This window comes from Dendrobates tinctorius, unplaced genomic scaffold (genome assembly GCF_039654945.1).
Source record: "Dendrobates tinctorius isolate UK_male_01 unplaced genomic scaffold, ASM3965494v1 ptg000035l, whole genome shotgun sequence".
Lineage (NCBI taxonomy): Eukaryota > Metazoa > Chordata > Amphibia > Anura > Dendrobatidae > Dendrobates > Dendrobates tinctorius.
In genome coordinates, this window is record NW_027361703.1 from 71,681,165 (window position 1) to 71,704,335 (window position 23,171).

The 23,171-nt window shown below is 42.9% G+C and overlaps 1 protein-coding gene across 1 annotated transcript in view; it reads left to right on the forward strand.

The window, feature by feature from the left end:
• FBXL13 (F-box and leucine rich repeat protein 13) overlaps positions 1 to 23,171 on the forward strand; it is a 396,865-nt gene that overhangs the window by 3,832 nt on the left and 369,862 nt on the right. The window contains exon 2 of the mRNA XM_073573638.1: positions 2,358 to 2,461. Within this exon, the coding sequence (XP_073429739.1) occupies positions 2,358 to 2,461 (104 nt within the window). The remainder of the gene's footprint in view (positions 1 to 2,357; positions 2,462 to 23,171) is intronic.

The window sequence follows — 23,171 nt, forward strand, 5'->3', positions numbered from 1 at the left end:
TCGCAAGTCACACGCATGGTCCGTGTGTAATCCGTTTTTTCTCGCACCCATAGACTTGGATTGGCGAGTCTCGGGCGTAATACGGTGAAAATTGCAGCTTGTTGCGATTTCATCCGCACGTATAATACGGGTGAGAAAAACAACGGATGATGCGAGCTGCACCATAGATTAACATTGGTCCGAGTGCTATGCGATTTTTTTTTTTCTCACATAGCACTCGTCCGTATTTCTCTCTAGTGTGACTCCGGCCTTACACTCCTGTGAGCGTGCTCCCACCACACAGTAGCATTGATTGTTAGCTCTGATTTCAAGTGTGCAATTACTGGTCCATGTACTAAGTGTGGATGAGATTTGTTGTAATCTCATCCTCAATGCCGTTACTGTAAGAGCTGCAGAACTTCCAGATGGAACATCCACTGTAGAGAACACCCCAGATGAAATGTTACTGACCCATCAGTCTGCAGTGTAATATTATTAAATATTATTATTTACTGTTAGCGCATCATGGACTCCATAGTGCTGTACATGAGGAGGGGTTATATACAGGACACAAATAGAAATTACAGAGAGCAAACTAACATGGGCAGATGGGTACAGAGGGAGAGGGCCCTGCCCTTGTGGGCTTACAGGGTAATGGGGAAGGAGACGGTAGGTTGGGGATTTCTGGTTGCTCCGCTGGTGGTGAGGTGGCATTGTGAGTTATTGCAGGCTGGAAACTTTCTTTAAAAGTTCCGTCTAAAAGTTCAGAGTGTGATGGATAATCAGACGTTTAGTAGATTCAGAGTTGAGAAAAAGACAGATTCTGGAAATATTTTTGAGATGGAGGAGGTAGGAGGTGATAATATCTGTCATTGTTCCTGGTGAAACATATGACAGCCAGGACTTCCACTTCCAATCAGGAAAGGTAATCTGCCTCTCCCTGATGGCTGCAAATCCCAAGTGTTCTAATTATCAGCTTCTTAGATAATTGTATAACTCGTACTCAAACCACCAGGTGTAAGCAGATAGCTTTAACTCCACCAGCAATGCAACTGTAGAAAGACCAGGAGAAACGATGCTGTTTTCATCCAAAATCTTATATTAGTTTACAATGGACAGTAGGTAAAAAGGAGTAATCTGTACAGGGGAGTACTCGAGTCATGAGTAATGGCAGCTGTAGACTAAACTGAAGAAGAAGGGAGGAGCAACCTAATACAAAGTCCAACTATGGGAGGGACATAGGAACAATCTTCACACAGTCTAATTCTACCTAGCAGTGACAGGGAGTTTGCTGATTGGAGGAAAAACTAAACTCAGAGAAATATACATTATAGGTTGTTCCCATTTGTGGGACACAACAAAAGGCACTTAAGCACAGTAAATTCTGTTGTCGTCCTGTGCTGTCACTATGTATTTGCAAGATGTGAGCTCTTTATTGTTGGTTATCGATTAAATGACGTTGTGTCGTACTAAATGCTACTATCTTACATTTTATGTTATTCTATAATTTTATTTTTGAAAATTCAATACAAAATCAGTTATAAAAAATATAAAAAAATCTATAATTATAGAAATTTTTATAAAAACAAAGGTAACTTGGTGAATTATTGAGGGGGACATGGACTGGTTACAATGATGTAAAGAACGAGCGTTCAAATTATGTTATGAAAACACTGGAATCATTATTTCAAATATTTTACATAATATGAGGGTGTAAAAAAAAATTCTGCCCTTTGGCTGTAGATTCGATTTTAATCAACTTTCATATAAAACAAATATATAATTGTTTGACCTCTCCATGCTCTTCAATACATTTTGTCCAATAATCAACAAGCTTTTGCATTCCCTCAATTAAAAAATAAAACAACAAACATTTTAGTCCGCTTTGCTGACCACGCTGTCTTCACCTCTTCACCAGACATGAATCTTCTCCGTCATAGGGCTTCTTTCAGGGGACATAATCTGCTGCCGCTCGTGTATCCAAGAGATTCAGTTCACGTGCACACTCAGTGGTGGACGGGCGTCCGTCGCCTTCTTTATGGTTAACAGATGTGTAACCTTGAACTTTCACCATTCATACAGAGGTCTTCCCGATAAAACACTTTCTCCATAGTGTGCTTCTTTGATAAATATCAGCACCAGACACACCCTCTCATCACAAAAAAAAACAAATTACTACATGCTGCTCTTCTTTCGTGCAAATTCAGAAGTGGGGCAGCCATTGTTTCTCGCACTGCAGTCACAAATGCACTGACGTAAGATGTTCAAACCTGCATCGCAGTGATTGCCAGCAGAACTTTTAGTATAACTGGATTGTGGAATATTTTTGACTCACCCTCATACTAAATAATCTACATATTTTTATTTTTTTCCCCCAGGCACTACTATGTGGACTGTGTGCTATGTGTCCAGAAAATCCACTCCAGTTTTTGGAGGAGAAGATCAAAGAGATGTTATTGAATGGCCATCATTCTCTTCTGTGGTACTAGTATAATGTTCAACATTGTAGTGTTAGTCATTGTCATTCATATTATCGAGCTGACCCAGAACAAGAACTGACGTCACTGATTGTGCGAGGTCTCGTGTCATTGTCTTGTGATGTTACAGCAGCTAATCTGGATGATACAGTTGTGTTATCACAGCAGCTAACCAAGGCTGCCACTAGGAATTTCGGGGCCCCATACTGGCAAAATTTTCGGGGCCCCTTTGAGACGCCGCCCAGGCTCCACCCCTCGAACTGTCCACAGCCCCGCCCTCTACCCTTCAAACTGTCCACAGCCCCACCGCTCTCTCTTGGAAAAGCTCCACTTCTCACCAATCACACATTAACAGTTCCCATCTCCAGATCACACACATAGCCAGCAGCTCTTTTTTGGCCAAAAGATTTTTTTAAATCTGCCACCACGACAAAGTAGACTCTTTTGGCTGGGCCCTACTCTACTCTAACCTATGAAACATTTGCTAAAATATCCAATACGATTTAGGTATGTTTTTATTTATTTTAAATTTTTTAAATGACCAATAATATCACATCCAAAGGGACAAATACCACCGCACCATGTCCAGTCCACATATTACCACCACATAGTGACCTATAATGTCTCGCATTCTGCCCCCGTGTCTCGCATTCTGCCCCCGTGTCTCGCATTCTGCCCCCATGTCTTGTATTCTGCCCCCGTGTCTACATATTTGCCCCTGTGTGTCTCCAATCCTGCCCCATGTCTCCATTCTGCCAGGGAAACATATTGCCCCTTTCAATAATAAAATAAAATAAAAACTTTCTTCTTACCTGACCGTGCTCCTGCGGTGAAGATAGAGCTGCTGCTGTGTGAGCTGAAAGGACCTGTTGTGACGTCATCGTCATGTGATCAGGGGGCAGAGCTGATCAATGTTGAAGGCCTGTGATAATGATGACGTCACCACAGGTCCTTCAGCACTTCTGTAGCTTTCGGATGTTGGCCACTGTGGCGGCTCTGCTGATGTGTGCGCTGCTGGCCCGGCCGCAGCGCACACTTGGGACCCGGCCGCAGCACACACTTGGGGCCTGCCCGTCGCCCGAGGACGAACAGCACTTGGGGCCCGATGACTGGAAGCACAGGAGCCGGGCCCCTGATCTGCGGGCCCCCTTCTGTACTGCTGTTCACCGGGCCCCATACAGCAGTACGGGCTGTCACGCCCTGATGGCGGCCCTGCAGCTGACACAAAGACTAGTGATCTGAGCATGCTCGAGTGCTAACTGAGTGTCTTCGGCATGCTTGAATAAAACAACCACTGGCAAAAATTGTAGAATCACCGGCCTTAGAGGATGTTCATTCAGTTGTTTAATTTTGTAGAAAAAAAAGCAGATCACAGACATGGCACAAAACTAAAGTAATTTCAAATGGCAACTTTCTGGCTTTAAGAAACACTAAAAGAAATCAAGAACAAAAAATGTGGTAGTCCGTAATGGTTACTTTTTTAAACCAAGCATAGGGGAAAATATTATGGAATCATGAAAAACAAAACAAAAAAACACTCCAACACATCACTAGTATTTTGTTGCACCACCTCTGGCTTTTATAACAGCTTGCAGTCTCTGAGGCATGGACTTAATGAGTGACATTGTCATCTCCGGTACCAGAAATATCAGGATGTGTGAAAGAGGCCTTAGCGGGTTTTTATGTTTGGCATCTGTCACACACTAAAAGACGCTTTTTATTTCAAAAAATAGTTTTTGCATCACCACATTTTGAGAGCTATAATTGTGGGACGAGTTGTTGTTTTTATTGGTACCATTTTCGGGCACATGACATTTTTTGATCACCTTCTATTCCGATTTTTGGGAGACAGAATAAGCAATTCATGAATTTCTTTTTTTTTTCTTTTGGGGGGGGGGGTGTTTATTCCGTTCCATGTGTGGTAAAATTGATAAAGCAGTTTTATTCTTCGGGTCAGTCCGATTACAGCGATACCTCATTTATATTTTTTTATGTTTTGGCGCTTTTATATAATAAAAACTGTTTTATAGAAAAAATAATTGTTTTTGCATCTCTTCTGACAGCTATTACTTTTTTATTTTTTCGCTGATAATGCTGTATGGTGGCTCTTTTTTTGCGGGACATGATGACGTTTTCAGCGGTACCATGGATATTTATATCCGTCTTTTTGATCGCATGTTATTCCACTTTTTGTTCGGCGGTATGATGATAAAGCATTGGGTTTTTTTCCCTTTTTTTATAGTGTTCACTAAAGGGGTTAACCAGTGGGACAGATTTATAGGTCGGGTCATTGCGTACACGGTGATTTCAAATAGGTGTACTGTTATCGTATAGATTTTTTTTTTCATTCAAATATTTATTTATTAATAGAATATATATTGATTTTTTTACTTTTTTTTTATATTTTTACAATTATTTAATTTTTCTTTTTTTACTTTTTCCTAACTTTTTACTTAGTCCCACTATGGGACTATGTCAGCGCTGCACTAATGACTCGCCCCCAGAGGCCGTGGGGTACTCGGTGCCGGGCCCGTTGCTTTCAATGGGAGGTGTCACAGTGGCAGTGACCCGGCCCGTGGCCTCAGGCGGTCAATGTAAAAGGGGTAGAGTGATGGGGATAAAGTTATTAAGATGATTCGTGACACCACCTGTGGTTTCTGGTCAGTTTGACCAGCGCTGCAGGGTTGCTTCTCTGGGACAGATGGTGTGGTGCAGCAATGATGTTGAAGCTCCACACAGGTGGAGCTGTAGTCCCAGGGCAGTAGCAATAGGTGTTGAGGTAGATGGTGCAGTGTTAGGCACAGAGATGTAGCAGTGCTGAGTGGGTTGGCGCAGGAAGAAGGCAAAGAGACAGCTGAGTGCAGTTCCAGTTCTTTTAGTCACGTTCTTGGCACAGAAAGGTGCCCCCTTCAATGCTGCGGTCTCCAGATCAGGGGCTCAGCCAACTCCCCGGCAGATGGAATTAACCTTTCCAGCACTCCCTTTCGTGTGCCTGTTCTGAACGTCTCCTTTCTAGCGCTTATCTGAGGTACTTGCAGTACTGAGTTACACTCAAGTTCCTCCTGCTTGTTGTTACTCAAACTCCACTCGCATGACAAGTGACTGTAGCCTGCTTCGGGGACTCCATCCGTCATGTCCCGGCTCACACTTAGGTTGTCACCGTGTCTTCGAGTCTTTTGTGGGAATAGAGTGGTCACAGCTCCTATTCCTCCGGTGTTTGCTGCTGGAACATTAGTTTCACAAACAGCCTCGGGGACCGGACCCTGGCCATGCGCTCCAAACTTGAGGAAAGGCTCTGCTCTGACCCTAATCCTTAGTTCTCTTCTTCTTACGTTCCGCACTAATCTTTCTTCCTTCTGAAGAATCAGGCTTTCTATTGCTCTTTCCCGTGCCAGCGGCTCCAGGTCACTGAAGTCTGCTGCAGCACCTCCTTCACTCCATCCCTCTCTGGAGATCTTCTCTCACCAACTGACCTTTTCCTAACATTCTCCCGCCCTCTTGTGCAGTCTCAGCTCCACCCACCTCCCAGCACTCTTCGTGTTCCAAGCAGGGAGCCACAAAGGTTGCTCTGCTACACTACTGTGTTTGTGCTGGATGTGAGTGGTGGAGTCTGGTCAGGTGTTCCATCTTACCTTGGAAGTGGGATACTACACTTCAGGAGGAGGTGCAGTACCTCTGTGGTGACTGAACCCTCAGGGGCGCCACACTAACACAGTGAGACTGCGCATGATCAGCAAGTTTACTAGCTATGGTGAGCCGGATGTTGTCTTGACGACATCCGCTCACCATGGCAACGATCGAGACCCCGTGTCATGCCGCGGGGTCTCCGATTCAAAGGCAGAGGGGCTGTCAGCCTCTGTGCCGGCTTCTGGAATGCTGCGATCTTGTTTGATCGCAGTATTCTGGGGGTTTTAAGTGCTGGAAGCGGTCGCTCCTGGCACTTAGTGCCAGGTGTCAGCTGTGAGAATCAGGTGACACCCAGCCGCGATCGGCTGCGCACTCCCCTTGAGCGCGGCCGATTGTGTAGACGTAATGATCTATCCATGGTCACATTGTGCCAGGTCATATGGACGGATCTTTTCGTCTAATGTCAGAAAGAGTTAATGATGGGCAGACCCGTGGATGTTTGGTTCTGTCGGGTTCAGCCGAACATTTTAAAAAAGTTTGGTTTGAGTACCAGAACGGTACCTGGACCCCATTCAAATGAATAGGCGGCCCGAACACCCGGCTTTTCCCACACTGTCATCTGTGTGACACAGCGAGAAACACCAGCTCTAAGTTTGTTACCGCCGGTCAGAATGCTGTGGTTCCCACTCTGTCATACAGATGACAGTGTGTGAGCCAGCAGCTTTGACTGGTGGTAAAAAGGTTACCACTGGTCACAGGCATCAGCTGATGAGAGTACTCTCATCATCGTACACCTGGAGCAGGCGTACGATGATGAGACCAAAAACGAATATATACAGCTCACCTTTTTTACTTGTCACATTGGAGGCAGTTCTTTGATGAAGGTGCTAGGAAATGTCACAAGCTGACATAAATGCAAAGATCCAAATATTCCAGCACATCTTCTTACTTCAAAATAGAATCTTTATTGAGAAATCTTCATTAAAAATCCAAAAGCAGGATACAGGTTAAAAAACCATGGTAAAGACAGGCATTTACGCATTTCAACTCAACAGAGTCTTACTCATAATGACCATATACTAAAATTTCCCAACCATATATCCTACGCTAGGAACTGAAGACAAATCAGTATGCACCTGATGAATTAACTCAAAGTGAACCGCAAATAAACTCAAAGGATCATATGATTGCAAAGAGTACCGTCAAACCATCTACATGTAAAGGCAACCAACCCAGTATATATTATAGAATTGAAAACGCATGAGATACAAAAAAAAAACCCAAACAAAAAAAACACAAAAAAACCCACAAAAAAAGCCACACAAAAAAAAAAAAAAGCCGCATGAGTCTCATGCATTTACAATACAATTCCCCTTTTCCCTTCAATATAAAAAAACTCAGATCATTTTTCAAATTTAAACCGCCAGGCGTTCTTGTCTGCAAACACAGAATCCACCTCGCCTCTCATTTTCGTAATTCATATATTATGTTACCTCCTCTGGATTTTAAATTTGGTTTGTCAATAGCCATAACTTTTAAGTTAGATACATCAGCCCCATACATTTGCAAAAAATGTCGAGATGCACCCGAGGGAGTACGTGTAGTACGATTTTGAGCATCATAAATATGCTCAGATAAACGTTTACGGAGCGAACGCGTGGTGTATCCCACGTACTGCAGACGGCATTGTTCGCAGCAAATGAGGTACACCAGATTAGTACTACTGCAATTCATAAGAAAGTTTATATCATAGGTCTTATTTGTCAGCAAGGAAGAAACATTTTTGGAATTGACCATATATTTGCAGGCACCACATGTTTTATGGCCACAACGATACGAGCCCAGCGTGGCAAGCCATGTGGATTGGGCTTCCCTATGAAAATTCCTATTAGATGAGTGATCACTGGGTGAAAGATAGTTGCCGATAGTAACCCCGCGTTTTGATACAAATTTAACACCCTTTGAAAGAATTTTCTGTGTAGTGGGGTCAGTATTTAAAATGGGAAGGTACTTCTTTACAATTGCCATTATCTTGTTAAATTGATTACTATATGTAGTAGAAAAAACTATTTCAGAAACCAGAGAGAGATCTAAATTCTGTGTGTGTACACTATCCCTTAAATAATCCTCCCTACTCCTCATATTACTTTTTCTCTTGGCATTCTCCAATATTGGTTTTTTATATCCTCTGCATAGAAAACGTTTATCAATAATTTGGCATTCAGCAGAATATAAAGCCTCTGTTGTACAGCAGCGTTTAGCTCTAATATATTCTCCAGTAGGGATATTATTAATGATATGCTTCGGATGATTACTTGCTGCATGTAAGAGGGAATTTCTACACACTGGTTTCCTATATAGACCACAGCTGATATTTTTCTCATGGGAATTAGCCGTGAGTTGAAGATCTAAAAAGGAAATAGTGTGTGGATTCTGTTCAAAGCTGAAAGTCATATTGCAAGGATTGTTATTGAGATATGCAATAAATGCACTAATTTCAATTTTGTCACCCCTCCAGATCACCAGGACATCATTAATGTCATGTGTATAAATATAGATGCTATCCAAAAAAGGATTGAAATCACTATATATATATACTGTTGTTCAAACCAATTCATAAAAATAATAGCCAGGGAGGGGATAAATTTGGCCCCCATTGCACAACCTTGAATCTGTAAATAAAATTTCTTAAGAAACATAAAATAATTATTTTTCAAAAGAAAATTTGTAACACTGATGATAAAATCCTGGTGATCTGGGGTATAGCAAGAATATTTGTCAAGTTGGTCTCTTAAAGCCATAAGAGCCAAACTGTGAGGAATTGAGGAATATAGGGATGCAATGTCACATGTCAGCCATTGATAATTCTCAGACCATTCAAGATTATGTACCAGATTCAAAACATGCTTGGAGTCCCTGATATAACTAGGAAATCGGTACGAAATTGGTTTTAACCTGTCATCTAACCACTCGCCAAGATGCTCAGTCAACGAGTTAATACCCGACACTATTGGACGTAGTGGGGGTGGAAAAATGGACTTATGTGTTTTGGGAAATGCATGAAACAATGGTATTTGTATATAATCAGGCAGAAAAAAATCACACTGCTTTTGATTAATAATTCCCAAAAAAACACCTTCTGATAATAAGGACATTAAAAAGCCCCTAATTCGTTCTGTAGGATCATGATTCAAATGCATATAGATGTTAGTATCTTCCAGCATCATGTAAATCTCTCGTTCATATAAACCCCTATCCAACACAACCACAGAACCCCCTTTGTCAGAATTTTTAATAATGATGTTAGGATTAACCTGTAGTTTTTTCAGTGAGTCTTGTTCAGCTTTAGAGAGATTTAAACTAGATTGTTTTTGTTCTCTCAACATATGAAGTTCAGACTCAACCAAATACTGGAAATCATCCATACTGAGGGTCCGTGATTGTGTAGGATAGAACTGAGGGTTAGGAACTCTAGTAGAAAAAAAATTTTCGTCCACCTTAAGCTCATTTGCTATACATGACTCCAAATTCATGACACTGATCTGTTCAGGAAAAGTAAGCAAATCATTAGAAAAAAACTTAGGTTGGTTGCGTTTACATGTAGATGGTTTGACAGTACTCTTTGCAATCATATGATCCTTTGAGTTTATTTGCGGTTCACATTGAGTTAATTCATCAGGTGCATACTGATTTGTCTTCAGTTCCTAGCGTAGGATACATGGTTGGGAATTTTTAGTATGTGGTCATTATGAGTAAGACTCTGTTGAGTTGAAACGCGTGAATGCCTGTCTTTACCATGTTTGGTTTTTTTTTGTTAAATCTCTTATTTATTGAGTTTTGTATTTTAAATTACAGAAGGTACAATAATCATATACAATATGTACCGTTAGCCCTATAAGTACCTTTAAGGGTATAGACAAGCCAAACATTAAATGTTCATATTTAAAGAAATATGATATACAACTAGTAAAAGTATAAAGAAGAAGCATTACATTACATCGTACCACTTCAAGATCCTCTTTTTCATATTGACATGACCCTTCTGTGTTTCTATTAATATTAATACTAGTATCCATATATTCGTTTTTGTTTTTGTGAACCACATAAATGGATAAGCATATCTAGTATATTTGCTATTAGTAAGCTATAGAATAGAATAAATATTGAACTTCTCGTGTAATCTAGACGAGCGGGTCCAGAAATACCTATCTTACCTATATTTGATAGTATAGAAACAATATATATAAGAAAGGAAGGAAAAAGAAGAAAAAAAGGTTGGTATAAGAAAAGTTAGAATTGACGAAAGAAGGAGAAAAGAGAAAATTGGAGGAATAAGGGAAGGGGGAAGAGAAAGGGGGGACGAAAATAGAGAGTGGATGGGGGGGTGGGGATGGGATCGGGGCAAGGGAAAATCCCACACCACCTTTTAACCTGTGTGGCTTCAAATGAACAACCTCTGGAAGTTAGGGGAATTACGGAATACAATCCATTCACACCAAGTCACATTGAACTTATCTTGTGTGTTAAAGCATTCAGCTGCCAGCTCTTCCATGCGAAAGATCATAGAGAGATCCTCATACCAATCTCGTATAGATGGTTGTTCTGTCGTTTTCCAGAGCCTCGGGATAATTGCACGAGCCGCGGCTACGCAAAACCTTAAGATGTCTTTTTTAATGTGGTTCGGAGAACCTGGGAGCATAGACAGTAGCGCCACTTCAGGGGTCCCCACAATAGTTATACCTGTAATCAACGTATAATTTCTGAAAACTTTATCCCAGAAACCGCGTATCTTCCCGCAATCCCACCAGATATGTAGCATGGTTCCTGTCTCTGCGTCGCAGCGCCAACACTTATCAGAATATGAAGAGGAAATTTTGCTAAGCTGGCTTGGACAATAATACCACCTTGTTAGGACTTTATAATTTCTTTCCTGCGCTACACATGGGGATGACATGAAGTGAGTACAAAAGAAGCTCCTCTTCCAGTCCTCCTCTGTATATTCTCTACCCAACTCTCTCTCCCCCAAGCTAGTTGATAAGAAAATTTTTCCTTTTTTGTTTCTAAAATCATATTCTGATAGAGCACGGATATTGCGTGTGCCGGCGGCGAGCTAGCAAGGAACAACCTTTAAAGCGAGCAAGGAGTAGAGCGAACTCTGCATGGATAAGTTGCCGATGAAAGAAACGATCTAAGTTGTGCAAACTCAAGCCAGTTCACCTGTAAGAAAGGCGCCCTCTGACGAAGCTCGGTAAGGGCTGGGATATTCCCATCTGATAGTATCTGTCCCAATCGGATCCCCTCCACACTCGTCCAGCCCAGGAACGCCTGCCTGTTCATGCCCAGTGGAAAGTCAGGATTACAAAAAAGAGGCGCTAATGGGCTAAGAGTGCCCTTAGGTATGTAAGTGCGTCTGAATGTATGCCAAGTCCTTAAGGTAGCTAAAGTGATCTCCGCTTCTGTTCCCAGCTTTCCAGTAGTTATTGGATCAATCCAGGGAAGGTGATGCAAAGGTATCCCCAAGCCCTCCTGCTCAACCCCCACCCATTTTTTAACATTTGATCTGAACTGCCAATCAAGCAGTCGGACAAACGCTGTAGCCCGGAAGTAGGTCTTAAAATCAGGCAAACCCGCACCTCCATTTCCCCTTGGTGCCATAAAAATCTTCAATTTTATTCTTGGTCTCAGTCCACCCCACACAAACCTAGTTATAACTGCGTTAAGTTTTGTAAAGAAGCTCCCAGGAAGATGAACAGGGGCTGTTTATAATACGTATAGGAACCGTGGAAGGATATCCATACGTACTACAATGATTCTCCCCCACCATGACAATTTTAATGACTTATAGGAAGCCAACTGCTCCTCTACCTGTGAAAGTAGCGCAAAGTGGTTGTAGGAGCTAAGCTTCGCCAAATCAGTTGGGATACAAATCCCTAGATATTTAATGAAATCCTCCTTCCACCAAAAAGGGAAGTTAGCTTTAAGCTGGTGTACTTCTCCTGAGGAGAGAGATATGTTCATGGCCTCTGACTTTGAATAATTGACTTTAAAATTGCTTAAGGCACCAAATTTCTCAAATTCCCTCAAAATACTTGGAAAGGAAGTGTGGGGTCTGGACACATACATTAATAAGTCATCAGCAAATAGTGCCGTTTTATGTTGTGTTTTTCCTATTTGAATACCATGTATATCACTGTTATTCCGTATGGCCACTGCTTGCTAGATGCTCCATTACGATGACATATAAGAGCGGGGATAGTGGACACCCCTGCCTTGTCCCGTTACCAATACTGAAGGAGTCTGATAACACCCCATTGACCCTGACTCTTGCAGAAGGTTTTGAATACAAAGTAAAGACTTTAGACATGAATCGCGGACCCATTCCGATCTGCCGCAGTGCCTCCCTCATAAAGCCCCAATGAACTCTGTCAAATACCTTTTCGGCATCGACTGACAACAGGCAGACCGGTAATTTCCTGTTTTTGGCTTTATGCATCAGAAGTAATGTTTTGATTGTATTGTCTCTGGCCTCTCTATTTTTAACAAAGCCCACTTGATCAAGATTGATGATAGAGGGAAGGAACTGCGACGACCGGTTCGCTAAAACTTTTGAGTAAATCTTCATGTCCACGTTCAATAAGGAAATAGGTCGATAATTGGGGGCCATGGTTGGATCTTTTCCTGGTTTGGGAATTATGCTAATGTGAGCTTCTAGGGACTGGGGTGTCAAGTCCACACCTTCCTCCATAGAATTGGAGGTGCTAAGCATGTGAGGCGTTAGTACCTCCCGTAGGGTTTTATAAAAAGCTGGTGTAAAGCCATCTGGCCCCGGACACTTTGAAAGTGGCATTGTTTTAATAGCCTCCACTAGTTCCTCCTCAGTGAAGTCCGCCTCTAAGGTCATAATCATATCTTCTGATAAAGTAGGAAGTGCAGTGGACCATACATAATCCCTAACTTTCTTAATCAATTCATCTGGTTTCATGTCTACAAATTTGCCTTTAATATTGTACAAGTTATGGTAATAATTCCTAAATACTTCAAGTATCTCGGAGGGCTTATGAGTCATCTGATCCTTCCCCGTTCTAATTTTAGGGATATGGGTACAGTTCTGGGGTGGAGCATGCGAGCAAGGGGGCGTCCACATTTGTTGGCGAATATATAAAAATAATTCTTAGATTTCTCTAATTGTTGTGCATATTTTTGGTCCAGCAGTTTTTTGAGCTCCATTCGTTTCTGTACAAGGTCCGTTTTAACCACCTGTGACAGCGTCTGTTTATGTGTCGTCTCTAATTTATGGATCTGGGTATATAGATCCCGTATTTGTTCTGCTCTATCTTTTTTAATACGAGACCCATGCTTTACCAGGGTGCCTCTTAATATACATTTTAACGCCTCCCATTTAACTGGTTGTGGTGTAGTGTCGCCTGAGTGGGTATGCACAAAATCGTCAATATCCCTCTTTAACTCCATGAGACAGAAGTTATCCCTTAACAACTGGTCATTAAGCCTCCATGACCATGTTTTGCGTGCCAGATCCGGTACCTCTAAAGATGGAAATACGGGAGCATGGTCTGACAGGAAAATGTCGCCAATTTTAATGCTGGGACCCCATTCCAATGCCGTATGACTGACTAAAAAAAAGTCAATTCGACTATAGGAGTTATGAACCGAAGAAAAATACGTGTAGTCCCTATCCTGTGGATGCAATATTCGCCATACGTCCCCAAGCTGGAGAGTGTGGAGGAGCTACCCAACCGAGCGCAATTTTTTTCATGAGTCAGTACCTTTTCCAGAGGAGGAATCCACAGAGGGGTCTAGGACAAAGTTAAAGTCGCCACCTATAATGACCGTTCCTTCTGCAAAATCGGCAAGTTGAAGCAGGAGAGTTCGGCAAACGGCAGACTGGTTTCTATTTGGGAGATACCAATTAACAATTGTTAAGACTGTGGCCCCAATTTTTTCTTTTAAAAAGATGTATCTACCACCTGGGTTGACCTTGGAATGCAAGGTTACATGAGATAAGTTCTTGTGGATACCTATAGATACCCCTTTTGATCTAGAGTCGGGGTTGGTGCTGTGAATCCATGTTGGATAATACCTATTCACCAAAGTAGGAACTGAGCCCGTTTTGAAATGTGTCTCCTGAATTAAGGCTATGTGGGCCCTTTGTTTATGTAATCCATATAGGATCTGAGATCTCTTTTGGGGTAAATTAAACCCTTTTACATTCATGGTACAAATTGTTAATGAGCTCATTGTTATACAGTTGAGTTTTAGACGGTTCTCAGGTCACTCTTATAAAGCTGTATACTTTCAATGGTGCTGTGGTGCGGATGGGTTAGGTAGGGGTGGGAAAGAAGGGTAAAGAGAAAAGAGATTAGTAAGATAAAGAGAGGAAGTCAAAGAGAGAACAAAGATATTAGAGGAAAGAGGTTGCAAAAGTAGAAATATGTATTGTACCGATGCAACCAAAATAAGGAGAACTCAAGCAGTTCTAAGTTTAGGTGGGCTATGTTAATTTCCACACCTGCCTGCAGCGTGTGGATGCCCCAGTGGAGTGTGTCCTTTCCAAACAACAGAGAGCCACCCTAGACCCCGAGGCCTGCTAATTATTAACATATAACAACTGTGATTCTATAATTAGAATAGTGGTAACTAGTACCATCCTATATCATTAGATGTAAGCATAGCATATATAACCGCTTAGCATATATAGTGAGAAACACAACACAACTTTGTGATTAATTCCAGCAAGATATTCCAAAAAGAAGGGAAAGATTTTCTGAAACAGTATTAACCAACATCAATATCAATATCCCACATATAAAACCTTGTGAGAACAGGAAGAGACCCCTCTAAAGCATATAATAAATTATTCATCCATCTCCAGACGACCCCTTAGCATATCTCTCTGGTCACGTCTCCGGGGGGCCCCTTCTTTGCCTCCTCCGCCGGTTCGGGTCCTGTGGTGGCAATCCTCCCTCAGGGCCTCCTGGAGTGTTTGGCCAGTCCGAGACGGCGATCCCCGAAGACGAGATGCCCAGTTGGCCAAGAAAGTCAGGGATGTCTCTGGGATGAGACAGCACAAAGAGTCGGCCCTCCTTCTTCACCTGCAGACGAAAGGGGTACCCCCAGGAGTAGGAGAGTTCGTGAGCTCGCAGGGTATCGAGGACAGGTCTTAGGGCTCTTCGTTTCAGGAGTGTGCGTCGAGAAAGGTCTGCCAATATTTGTATGGGATGTCCCTGGAATGACAGAGGCTCACACAGTCTGGCTTTTGAGAAGATTTCGTCTTTTTGCTTTATAATGGTGGATCCGACAAATAACATCCCGCGGTCTCGCTCCCTCTGGTGGTGGAGGGCCCAGGGATCTGTGCGCTCGGTCAAACTCAAGAGGAGTATCATCTTCCATATTACGCATGGAGTTCAAAAAGCCCCTTAATTTCGTATCCAGGTCTCCTGACCGAATTGACTCTGGTAACCCCCTGATTCTTAAATTATTTCTGCGATCTCTATTCTCCAAATCCTCCATGAGATCTAGTGCAAGTTCAGCATGAGACGCCTGGTCTACAACATGGTTTTCCACTGCGGCTATACGCCTTGAAATGTTGTCAGTGACAGATTCAGATTCAGTAACCCTGTCATTAAGGTGGCGGATCTCAATTCTGATAGCCGCCGTCTCAGCTTTAAAGGAGGCTTCCAGCCGACTAATAAAACTTTCAAATTCTTCCCTTGAAGGGATAGCGGCAATACGGGCCTTGAAGTCATCCCATACTCCTTCAGGTTGCCCACCCCTATCTGCTGTACCAGAGTGAACTTGTTGGGTATGGATATATTTCTGTGAGGGAGCTTGCGCATCTCTTCTTACAGATAAAGGGATACTAACAGCAGGCTGCATAACGTTGATAGACATGGGGAGTGTACATGCCTCAAACCCCTCATCTCCCTCACGGGGTGTCCAAGAATTTGCATATGCATTTAATGGCTGGTTATTGATCAAAGGCGCTGGACAGGGGGGCCCAGAAGTGTCAGGCTTATGTATATACCACTCAGCCTGTGGTGATCCCTCTCTGTCCTTAGTTCCTGTACTCTGGGTTTCAGTTTCAATGTCCTCTCCTGATGGGGATTCCCCTCCCCGCTGTGCTGCCTTATCTTCCTTCCCTCCATGCTCTCTCCGGCTTCCTCCATTCTTTACACCCAGAGCTATCTGGGAGGCTGTAGCCCCCTGCAGAGGTGCTGTATCATCCCTCTGAGTGGCGTTTGGGATAGGGTTGGTACCTGCTGCCGTCTCAATTAGGTTTTGATCGGGCCTCTGTGCTCCCTGCAGTTGCTCTGACACAGTCTTCGCTGGCCTCTCATGTGCGCGCCAGGGCCGGTCCCCACGCTGCCTGCGGTCGCCATCTTGGCCGGGGTCAGTCCAGAAGCCTGCTTTCCCGCACTGCGGAGAAAGCGTGTTATATCAGCAGAAGGAGCTGCTGCACTGCCCGGGTTCTGCGTGGGCTGTGTTCCCCTCTTCTTAGGTGACATGTGGGTCTCTCTCCAGCGCAGCGGCTGCTTGTTATATGGCCTCAAAGTGGCCCAGAGCAGGAGCCTCTGTTTTCAGCTTCCTCTCTCCTGCATGGCCAAGACACGCCCCCCTTTACCATGGTTTTTTAACCTGTATCCTGCTTTTGGATTTTTAATGAAGATTTCTCAATAAAGATTCTATTTTTAAGTAAGAAGATGTGCTGGAATATTTGGATCTTTTCATTTATGTCAGCTTGTGACATTTCCTAGCACCTTCATCAAAGAACTGCCTCCAACGTGACAAGTAAAAAAGGTGAGCTGTATATATTCGTTTTTGGACTTTGCAAGCTTTTTTTCGTGCTCCCTTTTAAGAGAACTGTGTTTTCTATTATAATATAACATGGATACTAATGTTGAGGCAGAGTCAACTTTTACTATTACTAATGAGGAACCAGATGATTTTTTCAATGTGAACAATGCAACCAGACTCAGCAAAATGACTGCACTTTTCAATAAGGAAATTCTCATCCCAGATGATACCTCTAATCTTAAGAACAATATGAGGGAGTTGGAAAAATATATGGTCATATGCCTTAAACTTTGGTGTGATAGCCATACTCTCCAACAATATCTAGAAAGGAACATGATTCCAAGGGGTCTTAGGAAAAGACCTACACAGAACCTGGATGATTCTTTTCTTGAACAATGGGATTCTATCTTGAGTCAGTGCTCAAGTAGACTTATGGAATTGATTGTAAAATATGAAACCAAGAAAATGCAGTCACTTGAAAAGACTATTCAAGAACTGGAGATATCAATACAAGATCATAAAGATACGGAGAATTATCGCATTTTAAAAAAGAACATCAATGAGAATTTGGGTAAACTTGAGGATTCAATCACCCAGTTGAAACAGAAAAAATTTAAAAGGGATATTCGTGATTATGAAAATAAATTTTTTTTAACTGGCATGAGAATAAAAGAGAAAAAAGAAATAAATCACCGAAACCGATTCTTAAATCGACTCATACAACTGTGCCGGCTGAACGGCGTGAGTTTCAGTTCTATAGAACCAATCTCCTCTGAAGGATTTTCTGACACCTCAGAGTCAGAAAGGGAGGTAGAGGTGGTTTTTATTAACAATAAATCTTGAAAAAACAGACTGCCACAAAGAAGTCCAAAAGAACCAGACGGGCAGGATGCAAACATAAGAAAATGTACTCACAGATATCCGACTCGGAAAAGCAAATAAATAACTGTTCACAAGAACATACTGTTTTGAATCTCTCGGCTACCATTCTGCTGGAGTCTGATATAAGACTTTTAAAAAAAGGACTGAATTTTGTGCCTAAAAAGGACTTTGACCTTTTGCATACCATGATGGATATTAACAAATTTGTCCGTAAGATCACTGTTAAAAAACATTATTATAATGAAGAAAGTCTTAACAAGTCTCCTAGCTGTAATGGGACTAAGTTTTTTTCTAATGATTTGCTTACTTTTCCTGAACAGATCAGTGTCATGAATTTGGAGTCATGTATAGAAAATGAGCTTAAGGTGGACGAAAACATTTTTCTACAAGAGTTCCTAACCCGCAGTTCTATCCTACACAGTCACGGACCCCCAGTATGGATGATTTCCAGTATTTTGTTGAGTCTGAACTTCATATGTTGAGAGAACAAAACAATCTAGTTTTAATCTCTCTAAAGCTGAACAAGACTCACTGAAACAACTACAGGTTAATCCTAACATCATTATTAAAAATTCTGACAAAGGGGGTTCTGTGGTTGTGTTGGATAGGGGTTTATATGAACGAGAGATTTACATGATGCTGGAAGATACTAACATCTATATGCATTTGAATCATGATCCTATAGAACGAATTAGGGGCTTTTTAAAGTTCTTATTATCAGAAGGTGTTTTTTTGGGGATTATTAATCAAAAGCAGTGTGATTTTTTTTCAGCCTGATTATATACAAACACCATTGTTTCATGCATTTCCCAAAACACATAAGTCCATTTTTCCACCCCCACTACGTCCAATAGTGTCGGGTATTAACTCGTTGACTGAGCATCTTGGCGAGTGGTTAGATGACAGGTTAAAACCAATTTCGTACCGATCGCCTAGTTATATCAGGGACTCCAAGCATGTTTTGAATCTGTGGCAACAGAAGTCCCATGAATAAAGGGTGATAAGGAGACAAGGGACAACCCAGCTCCAACACCCTAAGCGTAAGCTCAAAACATATAATTAATAGGAGGAGAAACATAAGAGCACGCAAAAAATTCCATCTAGAAAATACAAATTTTTATTAAATATATAACAGCAGTACAAAATGGATAGCAAAAGATGTGCTCATGAACAATTTGGACAATATGTCCCATGAACCGACCTCACACCCCCCCAGATGGAAAACCCGGTGAGTATATACCATGGACCTTGGATCATATCCCAAATCAAGATACCACCCCAGCAAATATAGGGTAAATCGCCTAGATAGCGGTAACCAAATATATTAATGCCAATGCCCGCTAACAGTGAGGATCAAAGATAAGCCCAATGCTGGTTGGGGTCGAAAGACCATATAAAAAGACCAAGGAGCAACTAACCAGGGAGGGGAGGAGGAGGGAGTCCAGCAGTGGGGCCTCCGACGCGCGTTTCGCGACGTCCCCCGCCGCTTTATCAAGGAGGAGAGTAAGTGCAGAAGTCCCAGTAGGGCCTTCAAATAGCCCATGACCCCGGTCACATGACCGGCGTCCACTGGTAAAAATGGCACAAGCGGCGCATGCGCCGTGGTGTCTGCAGGTCCTGTGCTGCAGCACGGCGTCCACACACTGCGCATGCGTCGGAAAACCGAAGCAGAGCGCACTGTGTTAAAGGACGCCGACCGCAACATGGAGCCACACGCCACACGGCGATGTGCACAGCCATACAGGGATTATAGGACACAGTGTGTGTGGTCATAAATCGAAAGGTCTACATCAAGGGACCAAAGTTGTATAGAGATGCACCCCATATAATTAGAGGCAACCACGCTGTATATACATAGTTAATATATATTACACACTGTAAATAGTATACAGAGAACCCCTCACATTAGTGTATATAACGGTACAATAAAGTATAAGTTCCAGGTAATAGTTATAATAATCAAATACAAGATCACTACAAATAGAGTACAGTAAAACATACAATCGAAATATTCAAATATACAGCATGTTGCAAGATGACTGATCTGTGGGGAAATCCGCAGGTATCCTTGATTGTAGACAATAAAATATCGGATCCACTATATAGGGCTAATTGGAGCCGAACCGGGACACATAAAGTGATAACTGGAAATGACAAGCAAAGAGTATGTCAATAAGTTAAAAACAATATGAATAAAAAGAAAAATAGTATTAAAAACAACCACTGCAGAACGACATGGGAAATATGGAGTCATGCGGAAACCGCAAACAAAGGAAACCGTATCACAATAATTGTTTCAGGGTAAAATCTAAACCTGAAAGGAGGAAGAGGGAATGTCGCGTTATACGAGAAAAGAAGGAGGAGCAAGAAGGAGGGGCAACCATTAAGTTTAATTGGGTTAAATGGAACATTATAAAAATGGGGTAAAACTTAAGGACTCATTCAGTCCTCTTGGTCTCATGGTGTCCAATCGGACAATCCATTTAACCTCCATTTGCCTGAGGATTTTCTTGTGGTCCCCACCCCTTATACCCATATGTAATGCATCGATCCCCCTAATTTTCAACAATCCTGCATCGCAGTTATGGTGAGCCCAAAAGTGTCGGGGAACGGTTTTAAGTTCAGTGGGATCAGATGCGGACCTGGCTGCGCCAATGTCCCGCACGTGTTCGCGTGTCCGCACCCTCAGCTCTCTCGTGGTGAGGCCCACATAGATTTTGGGGCACGGACAGGTTGCGTAATAGATGACATTTGACGTGCCGCATGATATCCGTTGTCTAATTGTAAACTCCCTCGTACCGTCCGAGGAGCTGAAGGTGGAACAACGCAAGACATTGGAGCAAGCCAGACAATGTCCACACTGAAAAGATCCACACACCGGACCACTTGACCCAAAGAAATTTTTGGGAGTGGGCACATAGTGGCTCCGAACTAAGAGGTCGCTCAAATTCCTAGAACGGCGTGGCGTCATGGAAGGGGAGTGCCCCAGGGCGGTCCTCAGGGCTGGATCTGTCCCCAGGATGGGCCAGTGTTTTTGTAAAATGGTGCGCATATTGCGCCATTCATGGTTATATGTAGATATAAAGCGTATAGGTCCATCTCTATAAACAATCCTACTTCACCACCCTCATCACCTCACTATCCAACAACCCAAGACGACTTTTTGAAACCTTAAACTCTCTCCTGAAACCTAAAGTACAGGCCCCCATCACCAACCTCAGCGGTGAGGATCTGGCCACTTATTTCCTAGAAAAAATCAACCACATCCATCAGGATATCTCAGCCCTATCTCCTCAGTGCCTGGATCCCCTTCCCTGCCGCACCTCAAGCTCACTAGACATCTTTGAGCCTGTTTCAGAAGAAGAAGTTTCCAAGCTCCTCGCTTCTGCTCGGCCTACAACCTGCAACAGTGACCCTATTCCTTCACAGCTCCTGCAGTCTCTCTCACCAGTGGTCACCACTCACCTGACTAAAATATTTAACCTCTCTCTTTCTTCAGGTATATTTCCCTCCTCATTTAAACATGCCATCATAACCCCTTTACTTAAAAAGCCATCCCTGGACCAGAACTGCACTGCTAACTACAGACCTGTCTCTAACCTTCCCTTCATCTCTAAACTCCTGGAACGCCTGGTCCACTCCCGTCTAATCCGCTATCTCTCGGATAACTCTCTTCTCGACCCCTTACAATCTGGTTTCCGCTCTTTACACTCTACTGAAACTGCCCTCACTAAAGTCTCTAATGATTTAATAACAGCTAAATCGAAAGGTCATTGCTCCCTGCTGATTCTCCTGGATCTCTCTGCCGCATTTGACACTGTGGATCACCAGCTCCTCCTCACTATGCTCCGCTCTATAGGCCTCAAGGACACAGCCCTCTCCTGGTTCTCCTCCTACCTCTCTGACCGCTCCTTCACTGTATCTTTTTCCGGCTCCTCTTCCTCTTCTCGTCCCCTTACTATCGGTGTCCCGCAGGGCTCAGTCCTAGGCCCCCTCCTCTTCTCTTTATACACTGCCCCTATTGGACAAACAATCAGCAGATTTGGGTTCCAGTATCATCTCTATGCTGATGACACCCAATTATACACTTCTTCCCCTGACATCACCCCTACCCTAATTCAAAATACCAAGGATTGTCTGTCTGCTGTCTCTAGCATCATGTCCTCCCTCTATCTGAAACTAAATCTCTCTAAAACTGAACTTCTTGTGTTTCTCCCCTCTACTAACCTCACTCTACCTAACATCGAAATAACCCTGGAGGGTTCAACCATAACTCCCAAGCAGCATGCCCGCTGTCTTGGGGTCATATTCGACACTGAACTTTCCTTTACTCCGTACATCCGATCACTCAGTCGCTCTTGTCACCTGCATCTTAAAAACATCTCCAGAATCCGACCTTTTCTCACCTTTGAAACTGCTAAGACTCTTACTGTCGCTCTTATTCATTCTCGTCTGGACTACTGCAACTCTCTTCTGATCGGTCTCCCTCTTACCAAACTTTCTCCTCTCCAATCCATCTTGAATGCGGCAGCCAGGGTCATATTTCTGTCCAGCCGCTTCACCGATGCCTCCATCTTGTGCCAGTCATTACACTGGCTACCTATTCGCTACAGGGTCCAGTATAAACTCATCTCTCTCACCCACAAAGCTCTCCACTGTTCTGCACCGCCTTATATCTCCTCTCTCATCTCTGTCTATCGCCCTACACGTGCCCTCCGTTCTACAAATGACCTAAGACTAACATCCCCCGTAATCCGAACCTCGCACCTCCGTCTCCAAGACTTCTCTCGTGCTGCTCCAGCTCTCTGGAATGCACTTCCCCAGACGATCAGACTGATACCTAGCCCTGACCTATTCAAGCGCCCTTTGAAAACCCATCTCTTCAAACAAGCCTACCACATCAACTACTCAGCAAGCTAACTTTGCCCTGTTCCCTCCTTCCAAATATTATTCTGAATCTGCACCCTACTATTCATCTGTCTCCACACCCTTCATGCACATGATAACTGCACTTGATACTTGTCTATTGCACTTAAACACACGGGCTGATGACCGGATCATGCAGCTTTATATGAAAATCCCTATTATAATTGCCAGACCTGAATTAACAAGCATTTCTCACCTACTGTGTCCCCCCATTTCCTTGTAGATTGTAAGCTTGCGAGCAGGGACCTCACTCCTAATGTCACTGTTTGAATTGTCTTAACTTGTATTGAATTTATTGTCTGTACATGTCCCCGCTTAATTGTAAAGTGCTGCGGAATATGTTGGCGCTATATAAATAAAAATTATTATTATTATTATCTCTATCTTGTCTGCCGATCCTCGTGGTGGGTTGTAGAAGACCGCTACGCGGGGTACATCTTGCTCGATTATAGCCCCTCTTAATACACC